This window comes from Pogona vitticeps, chromosome 6, assembly GCF_051106095.1.
Source record: "Pogona vitticeps strain Pit_001003342236 chromosome 6, PviZW2.1, whole genome shotgun sequence".
Lineage (NCBI taxonomy): Eukaryota > Metazoa > Chordata > Lepidosauria > Squamata > Agamidae > Pogona > Pogona vitticeps.
Genome location: NC_135788.1, coordinates 26,792,285 through 26,802,152, shown reverse-complemented (window position 1 = coordinate 26,802,152; position 9,868 = coordinate 26,792,285). Strand labels below are relative to the sequence as shown.

At 50.8% G+C, this 9,868-nt stretch overlaps 1 protein-coding gene across 1 annotated transcript; it reads left to right on the top strand.

Moving 5' to 3' along the window:
- Positions 1-1,995: 1,995 nt before the first annotated feature.
- Positions 1,996-8,375, top strand: DLX5 (distal-less homeobox 5). Its single transcript, XM_020785202.3, has 3 exons — positions 1,996-3,523; positions 5,660-5,844; positions 7,559-8,375. Exons 1-3 carry the CDS (start codon positions 3,160-3,162, stop codon positions 7,883-7,885), a joined length of 876 nt encoding a protein of 291 aa, XP_020640861.1. The 5' UTR covers positions 1,996-3,159; the 3' UTR covers positions 7,886-8,375.
- Positions 8,376-9,868: the final 1,493 nt, after the last annotated feature.

Here is a 9,868-nt window from a genome sequence, read left to right as displayed (position 1 = left end):
TGGGAACAACTGATCCAGTTCCCATGGGGTTGAGGCAGCTAAACAGAAATGCCAGGTGCGTACCTAAAATTAGTGGGCAAAAGAATCTCCTGGCACCTTAAAGAAAACACATTGATTATGGCTCTAAGGTGCCAGGAGACTCTGGGAGGCACCGAACATGCAATGTGGCTGATGGGAGCTGTAGTCCAGCATCTGGAGCCCGCCAAGTGTATGTAAAACTGGGCCAGACAGAAATTGTAGAGGTAAAGAATTTGCTCCTGAGTCAATAGATCTATCTTCCACAGTTTTCCTTTCTTAGATCTATCCTATTATTTCAATCTTTCTTCTATAGGCTGTTAAAAATACACCGCATACTGACAGGTAGGGCATTAGGGGTTCCCACGACCACTTATCTGCCCACCACCCTCAGTCAATTTTTCCTACAAAACGTGGGTTCCTAACAAGCACTTTTCCAGATGGACTTTCCAGTAAATTTATACACCGCTTGCCACCGAGTAAAACCTCCGCCAGTGGGGATTTTGGTAGGGGAGGCTTCAGCTTGGAGGGGCTGATCTATAAGGATTTCGCCGCCCGCCCGCGCGCCCCGCTTTGAATAAAGAGATTCTTCTAATTATTAACGATTAGGCATTTGCTTGATGTGATTTTATAAGCGCCGCGACTGTTTCCAAAGCAAACAAGGCGCTGCTGGCCGGCGTGCGCTGGGCGGAGAGAAGCTAAGAGCTGAGTAACCCACCCGGCTACGCGATCTTCAGAGAGCAAACAGTCTAAATCTGGAGGGTAAACAACTTGGAGGAGAAGGAGGTGTGGGGTGGGAATCGACAGCTCCAGGGTCCAGGCCTCTGGAAAACAGCCTCGAATTTCTTTGCTTGAGGTCTAACAAAAACATCGCCGTTTCTCCCTTCTGCTCCCCCGTCTCCGCCCCCGCCCATCTCTCCTACAAGCAGTTGTAAAAGTAAATTCGGAGTTGGTGATTTCTGGGCAGGCCATAGGTGACCCCCCCACACACACACACACGTCTTACAGGACTTTCTAATGTAATACTTCCCATCATATTCCACCCCCTTCGCCCTTTAATGACCTTCTCGGTTTCAGCGAAGCCTCCCTACCTAAGCCTACTGTGTGGCCGAGAAGGACCCACGCAACCGGATTCTTTGCGTTGTCACACAACTGAGTAAGGGCAACCCGGGGCTCTTCCTGCCAAGGAAGGTCGCCGCCGCTGCCTCGCACAGTCATACTAACAGAGGGCTGCGACTGATCCGGGAATGAAGGGAGAGGTCTCCTTCAGGCCCCGCTGGCTTTTGATACTGATGATGATGGGTTTTGTAGTGCCGGAGGACTGGAGGGTGCCAGGCTGAAGCGCCCTGCTGAAAAACGCAGCGCCCTGCTGGGAAATCCAGTAATCCAGATGGTTGAAAACCCGCGAAGACTGACAGAATTTTATGGGGCCAAGCCTATTCGGAGAGAGGGATTCAAAGCGCTCTTTTGCCTAGTCTTTCCCTGTCCCCAAGCCCCTTTGTCCGCTCGCACACAGGCCCTGGCAATCTTACATACATCAAGAATTCTGCAACACGTAGGGTTGCAGAATTCTGCTGGACATTTGTTTTGCTGCAGTCGGGGAGCGATTCCATGTTGCAAGTTTGGTTCAGTGAGCCGAGGCTGACGCTATACCTTTTTTGGACTACATCTCCCACAATTCCCACAGGGCCGTGCTGCCTGTGGCAGATTCGGGGAGTTCTAGTCTGGAAATATAACTTGTCCTGGCTTTGACTTTGAGGCAATATGGAGATGCTTTGTAGACAGAAGACATTCGGTCATCTTCCCTCCACGTCCTCATCTCTCCCCCAATGAGCTAAATACAGCCCTCAGGCTGTTACATCGGATAATTTTTGAGAACGCGACCAAACGTTCCCAGTCATAGCAAAGCCTTCTGAGCTTAATATATCGGGGGAACGGGATCCACCATCATAACTCGTACAACTAGTTCTGATGCGTGTTTTACTCAGAAAGCGATCCTGCAGAAGTACATGGGGCTTAGTTCCAAGTCAATTCGAGGCAGGCAGGATGTCCACGTCGTGTCCTAAGGCAGAGGCTGATGCTCAGTCGTGCTCCGTTCAGAATTCAACCTCGGCCTAGCTTTCTATTTTATTCCCAAGTCGTTTCGTCCCACGTTTGGAAAGATTATTTCTGAATAAGTCGTTGAAATTCAGAGTAATTCATTCTAAAGAGTCTGGTGAAACTCAAAGCACTTTATTTATTATCGCATTAAAACTAATAATTCTCTGGTGAGCCTTTTCAGCCGGAAGAAATAATTAATTTAGTTCTTCTCGCCATTATCCCCGTTTTGCAGATGTGAAAACTGAGGAGAGGCACCAGGGCCTTGCGGTAGATGACGAGAAACGCTATGAATAAAGGCTCGTTTCTCTTTATATCCTGTTATTCGCAACTTCTGAAAGACATCGTCTTTCAAGACATCGTCTTGCAACGAGGACGGAAAGTCCTCCAACAAAGGGAATTGTAAATTCTGATCTTGCCCTTATCTCTCGCGTTAGATCTCCCTCTTGATCAGAAAACACGGAAACCAAGCGTCCACACGTTGCTGGAGAACCCTTTCGCCCCTAAAGCGTGATTTTATTTTCTTTTACTTTTTTAATTATTTTATTAATCGCGGTCGGTCTATTGAGCCAACCTGCCTAGTCCTCTTTTCACAAACGTCATCTAGAATAGGGGAAAAAAAAAACCCGAGATAATGATGCTATTTGCATTCCTCCTCCTCCTCTTCTTCCTTTTTTTTAAAAAGGGAGCGTGAATGGAACTTTTTTTTTAAAAAAAAGGAGAGGAAGGAAGAAAGGAAGAAAAGACGGCAAGAAAAGCAGGGACCTTTGTTGAGCTAAACTAGTTGGACGAGTTAGGGTGTCGCTGCTCTTGATTGCTCTGGCCAATGGAACCCGATCCACCCCGCTGTGCGTAAGAGCGCAATTATGGATTTAACCAAGCCTCTACGCTCCCTGCAAGCAGTCTGCCAGAGTTATAACCAGTCCGAGAGAGCTCCCAGCCGTCGCCGCCTCCTCCCCTCCCTCCCTCCTCTCTTCTCCTCGCCTCCTTCCCTCCCACCCCGCCATGGCTCCCTAGAAGAGCCAGCCGCCCGCCCGCCCGCCAGAGATGACCGGGGTGTTTGACCGAAGGGTCCCGGCTATCCGATCCAGCGAGTTCCAGGCTCCCTTTCAGACCAGCGCGGCCGCCGCCATGCACCACCCGCCCCAGGAGTCGCCCACCCTGCCCGAGTCTTCGGCCACGGATCCTGACTATTACAGCTCGCCCGGGGGAGCTCCGCACGGCTACTGCTCGCCTTCCTCGGCTTCTTACGGCAAAGCGCTCCATCCGTACCAGTACCAGTACCAGGGCATGAACGGCACGGCCGCCGGCTACCCGGCCAAAGCCTACGCAGACTACAGCTACTCCAGCCCTTACCACCAGTACGGCGGCGGGGCTTACAGCCGGGCGCAGAGCGCGGCCAGCCAGCCAGGTGAGCAGCGACCCGATCGGGAAGGGATCGGGCTGGGCCGACCGGAGGACTGGGCGCCGGGGGGGGGGGGGCAGGGGGCGACGGCGAAGAGGGAGAGACCCGCAGCCCGAATCACCGTCTGCAAGGCGCAGAGGGGGACGCGTGTCTTGGGATCCGCCTGCCTAAATCCGGGACTCGCCGATCCTCGCGATCTGGAATCGCCGCGGATCGTTCCGGCGAAGACGCGGTTCTGAGTCCGGAGCGCTTCAAACGCCTCCCCCCCCCATTTTCTCCGGAATTTGGGGGAGTGAAGAAGGGGCAGCCCACAGCGTAGCAAAGCTGGGTTCTCTCCGCCTTGGGAGAGACGGAGCGGGAGGGCCGGGATGGGGGAAAATAATAAATAGCCTTGGATCGGGATTCTTCCTCGTCTCCTGCTCCGGATTAGAAGATAATAATTTAGGACAATAGATAAAACAGGGTGTGGGCACTTATAGGGGGTGTACCCTGGTACTTTGTGCCGCAACAGTGAAATTCCGCAATAAGGGAGGGAGGGGGTTGGGAGGCTTTTTACCAGCCAGGTTTCCACCAGAGAAAGAAACAGTCAATCTTGCAGAGACTGGAAAATGTGGCAGGATTTTTCTAAATCGCTGCGGGCGACAACAGGCCGAACTGGGGGTGGGGAGCACGAGGAAGGGGGGGGGAGGATATGATTTAATCTCCTGCTTTCTCTCGTACTTCCCCGCCCCCACCCTCAAAACACGTCGCCTGAAGAACCGCTCTAATATTAACTTCCAAATTCGGCTGAGCGATTAATCCCACACACGGAGAAGCGCGGTTAAGTAGTTTCCTTGCGGTTCCCAACTGTGGAAAACTCAGCGCTATACTGGAAGCAGCTCGGTCTTCCTCTGCCTGCGGGCGCGCGCAGGGAAAAACACACACACACACACACACACACACACACACACACACACACACACACACACACACACACACACACTTCTGCCGATTCCATAAATTATTTGATTCGCTTTTTGTTTTTAAGAGACCCTAAATGCACAACTTCCAGATTCCATCCAGGCATTCACACACACACACACACCACACCACACCACACACACACACACACACACACACACACACACACACACACACACGTGTCTTTGCATAGTGTATGTGTGAGGGGGGGAATCCTTTTAGTTTCCCTCCAACTCAAAAATCCCTTGTGCTTCCGTCAGTGTCCATTTCTAGCAATGGGTTATTTGTCGTCTCCCCCAAGGGAGAAGAAAAATGCCAGCGGGACTCTGAGCTTTTCTAAGAAGCGCCAGGCTCATCCGTGACCCTATTTCTCCCCTCCCCCGCTTCCCCTCTTTCCCCGCCGGACCACATCCTTCTGCATTTCAGCTGCCAGTCCGATCGGCGACAAGATTACTTTATTTCCCTGGTTCTGTCTGGCCCCGATTTGACTGCTTTTCGGCTGAAATGAAGGGGAACCGTTTTCTCGGGTGTGTTGGGTTCGAGCGGGAAAACACTTTGAACCTCTCTCTCTCTCTCCCATCTTGACCAAAAAGAAAATATGTATATATAGATATATCCCCGCTTGTCTCCAACCTCCGGAGTCTGGGTTGCGTTTAAAAATTCCCCTTCAAATAGAGGAGACGACGGGAGCTAATTGTCTCCCGTTCTCTACAAATGGAAAGTCCATAGACACGGGATTCCCCCCCCCCCCCACGGAAACACCGGGCACTTTGTTGGCGTTGGTTTCAATAACGGGAAGATGAAATCCGAAAAAATTAACCTTGGGCCAGAGACCCAGCTCCCTCCTCCCTGGGAAGGACCCCTGCCCTGATGGCAAGACGCGGGAGGCTGCTTGAGAAAACGCTCAGGCCCAGACATCCCCCCCCCCGGATGTGAAATTGACTAGAGGAGGGTCTCCGGCTGGTCAATATCCCTCTTCCTCGCCCGCCCAGTTTGCCAGGGTCTCAGCGGACTAGACCTCGCGAAAGAGGGTTTGTAAACGAGGCTGCTTCCTTTGTCGGGGTCAGCGGGTTAGATCCTGGCCCTGTGGGGCTGCTGCCTGTGGGGCTGGCCTCTTCCTTTGGGTTCTAAGCTTCCTTCTTTCCTTCCTTCCTTCCCACCCCAAACCCTTCCGCCGTTTAGAAAAAGAAGTGGCCGAGCCTGAAGTGCGGATGGTGAACGGCAAGCCAAAGAAAGTGCGCAAACCGAGGACTATTTACTCCAGTTTCCAACTGGCCGCCTTGCAGAGGAGATTCCAGAAAACCCAATATTTAGCCCTGCCTGAACGAGCCGAGCTGGCTGCCTCGTTAGGCCTCACGCAGACACAGGTAAGGCCACCCGGCCTCGGGCAGCCCATCGGGAGCCTTCCTCCTTGATCCCTCTCACCCGAAGGGCTTGGTTTGGCTTCTAAGGGGGCCCTGTTGATTTCACTCTTAATTTTTTCCAGTTGCGTAATTCTGGTGGTTTCTCCTTGGGTAACGTGAAGCGCCTCTCTTAGGGCACACGGTGGGGTTCAGGGTGTTTTACCTGCATCGCTCTTTGGCGATTTTTTTTCCTGTGCAAGATCGCGTGTGAATTTCACTTCCACTCAAACCGGGGCTTCACCTCTTGGTGCGGGAGTTGTGGGGGGGGGGGAGGATTACTTCGGATCCAAATCAGAGCTGCAGAGCTACTGCGTCGCTTCGGGCTAACTTCCGCCTCGATATACTTTTGGAAACGGAGGGGCCCGACTCAATTCGGAATGGCAGCCTTGCAGGATTTATTTCTCTGTGATGCATTTATTACAAATCTGGCCTCGGGCCTTTCGAACTGGTTGCATAAAAGAGTTGGGATTGGGAGCAGCCACTGCACGTGGGTGGATCTTTCGCCTTATGAGATCGCAAAATAGGACTGGATGCGGGAGGTCGTGAGACTGGCAGGGGAATGGTCTCCGAACCAGGTGGGTTCAGGTGGGGGGAGCACAAAACGGGCCCTAGCAGAGACAAGGACGCACGCACAAAAACCACCCTGGAGGAAAAGTCGTTTGACTCCTTCCCCCCCCCACCCCCGGGCGACGGGATCACGCGGCTCCCCCTTCTGTTTTCGCCTTTGTTCCTGTTTGCTCCTTCTTTCGCAAGCCGCAGCGCGGCAGGGCAGACCCCGCAGGGTGAAAAATTCAAGCCCTGTCTCCCAAAACAAGGGAACCGGCTGAGGGGCGGTGTATTTTTAAACACGGAAAGAGGCCCCGATCCGACGTGGGAAGCAAAATGGAGCACCCGAGTAAGGGCGGCGTAGCAAACCACACACACCAGCAGGGCGGGGCGGGGGGGGCTCCCTTGCAAGTGTGCATTCCTCTTCTAAGTTCATTTTTGAAAACGACCTTTTAATCGCCGGGGCTGATTTCTAAAGGTCGCCTTGGTGTGCAATGGTTGTCGCCTCTGAAGGATGCGTCATTGTGTCCAGTGGTTCCGACTTGGAAGTGAAAGTGAGTTCGGGATTGCAGTGTTCCTAGAAAACAAGTCCCTGCAATGTTCCTGGGGGAAGAAAATCATTTACTTGGGAGGAGACCGGGGACCACAGAGTGACTTGGCAAGATGTTCTTGGAGGGGTTATCACGTTAAGGTCTACTCTATGGCAGCAAAAATCAACCGAGAGGGTTTTTTTTTGGCACTTTAAAAGGAACATGTGCTGCGCGGGCATAAACTCTGGCGGACGGCAGCGCGTATCTACAGATGGCCCTCGAAGCTTTGCTGGTTTTGTATGTGCTTCTGTGTGTGGAACATGGCTAGAACAGGAGTGTGGTTGCGATCCTGAGCCCCTTGACGGAGAAAGTTAAAGCGGACAAACCTGTGCATGCTTACCTCGAAGCGAGGGCCACTGAACACAGTCAGTCCTACTTCAGAGTAGACTTGCCTAGGCTCGCAGTACCTATTAAGGTAGAAATCTAGGGAAATTCCGTTCCAAAATGCTGGGGTACGCGCGTTCTTAAGCAGGCTTATGTCCCTTCTTGCCAGACCACCGCCACCGCCCCTCACTTCTGTTCCTCTTGTTCTTCCCTGGCAGGTGAAAATCTGGTTTCAGAACAAACGGTCCAAAATCAAGAAGATCATGAAGAACGGCGAGATGCCTCCAGAGCACAGTCCCAGCGCCAGTGACCCCATGGCTTGCAACTCTCCACAGTCTCCTGCGGTTTGGGAACCCCAGGGCACCGGCCGATCGCTCAGCCACCATCCCCACGCTCACGGGGCGAACTCGAATCCATCCCCGGCCTCCAGCTATCTGGAGAATTCTTCGTCCTGGTACTCCGGCGGTAACGTTCTCAATGCCCACCTGCAACCCCATAGCTCTCTACAGCACCCATTAGCTTTGGCGACCGGGACAATCTATTAGACTAGGATTGCCTTTACTTTAAAACAAAAGGCGTATTTCCTTGGCCCTTTACCTTATTTTTTTTGGACTCTTGACCTTTTGTTCTGAAACGAAACAAAATTGCATACGGGACTTCTTCTTCTTTTTATTTTAAGGAAAGGAACCTATACAGGATGAACCGTGTAAAGCTTGTGCATGTAACTTATTGCATTTCAAAGGAAACCCCCACCCTCTTTTGTGTGCGTGCGTGTGTATGTATGTGTGTGTGTGTATTGTTTTTTTAAAAAAACAGACGGACTTGGGGGTTGCTATTTCTTTGGGTTATTTTTTATTATTATTATTATTATTTTCATCAATTGTGGACACTTTCAAAGGTGCCTTGAAATCTGATGACCTCAACTTTTTTCCAGAGACACTTTTTTTGCAATGTCCTTTTAACCCTGTACATATGTGTAGATAGAGGAATTAAACTGTATATTCTGAATAAATAAAATTATTTCCACCGCCAGAACACGAAAAGAAATAGAAAGGGGGCGGGAGCAGAGAGATGCTTGTGAAAGATTTCCTTCCTCTTAGTATCAAAGAAGTGGGGGAGGGGGAGGATGCCTGCTAACGTGTGACATCTTTCAACTACGTGCTGCCCCCAATCGCCAAATTACCTTGATCTGTTAATTTCTGTGGTACTCTTAGGACAGGATTTTGGGACAAGAGTCCCAGCCCTCACGCTGTAACAGGATGAGGTGAGTTTCCCAAGTGACTCAAGGCTGGTTTACCACATACTAACGTTAAGTTAAGTTCTACAAATTACAGTCCAATAAAGAGAAAGAGGGGATAAGATCCTTGCCTCCAGCGACTAAAAAAAAAATTAAAATACCAAATGCTGTCACTACTTATTGGGAGCTTGCCATTTTGTGCACACTCGTTGAGGGAGTAGCTCCTCTAACTGAATGAGGCTCACGTCTGAGTAGACGCAACTTGGAGGTAGGATCGCAGGTAATAGTTCTCATGTAGGTGAGGGAAGGCTGTCAAAAACTCAGAGGTTTGATTCCGCTGAAAAAGGGGGAAGACGGGATTATTAGATCTCTCAGAGTTAAAGGCGGTTTGTCCTTTTTCAGCAAAGCCAGCGAGCTTCTCAACGGGGATGTAACTTTCCCAAGAAAAGGAACGTGAGAGATCAAAAGGAACGAGAGGAGGGAGAGAATGACGATCTACCCCCCAACACACACCAGTAACAGCAGAAAGAATTGTCTTGTGCGCCTCCCTTTCGCTCCACCTCCTGAATTCTACAATATAAGCAATTATCTGGGAGAAACCCATCAGCTAATTGTACAATTTACATTTCTTTCAAAAGGAGCTCCTAGATAGGACAGAGCATTAGGACGGGGGTGGGGGTGGGTGGAACGGGAGGGGTTCGCCTTATCCTATGACTGCGTTGAAAACAAAGGCAATCTGCTAAACAGAAGTGGAGGTTCTCAGGTCCTTAGACCAAGTGTTTTAAACAGAGATCAGGGTTGGCAAAGCGATGCTGAACGTTTCCGTTCCCCGCGTTGAAAACCTCTTTGGTTCCGATCCATCCCCGAAATTAAATTCTGGACCAAATCCTGGAGCCGATCGGAGGGGGGGGGCGTTTCCGCGACGCATCCGAGCCGCGGAGTAAAGGAGGTGTGCATACACGTTGGAATAGGGCGTGATGTCTTCCCCCGAATTTTGGCTTTACTGTGGCCTGAAAATATTAATAAAGGTGATGGGAATTATAATAATAATCCGTCCCCATACAAAAACTTGATGATAATGACTGAAACCATGTTGGCTTTTTTGGTCCTAAAATTGGATTTTAAAAGGTTCTAGATCCACAATACGTTTCCAAAACTCCCTAGCCTTATTTTGGTGTTGGAACTGTTTCTCCGACTTTGGCGCCTGTCTAAAAATCTGCGCTCTCAACATTGCGGGTTCTCCCCATGAAACAGTAGCAGTGAATGACACAGAGGGGTTTATGTTGTTTTA

Coding starts and splice junctions, on each gene's coding strand:
- DLX5 (XM_020785202.3), top strand. CDS start 3,160: ATGACCGGGGTGTTTGACCGAAGGGTCCCGGCTATCCGATCCAGCGAG. Junction 3,524..5,659: donor GAGCGCGGCCAGCCAGCCAG/GTGAGCAGCGAC, acceptor TCCGCCGTTTAG/AAAAAGAAGTGGCCGAGCCT. Junction 5,845..7,558: donor TAGGCCTCACGCAGACACAG/GTAAGGCCACCC, acceptor CTTCCCTGGCAG/GTGAAAATCTGGTTTCAGAA.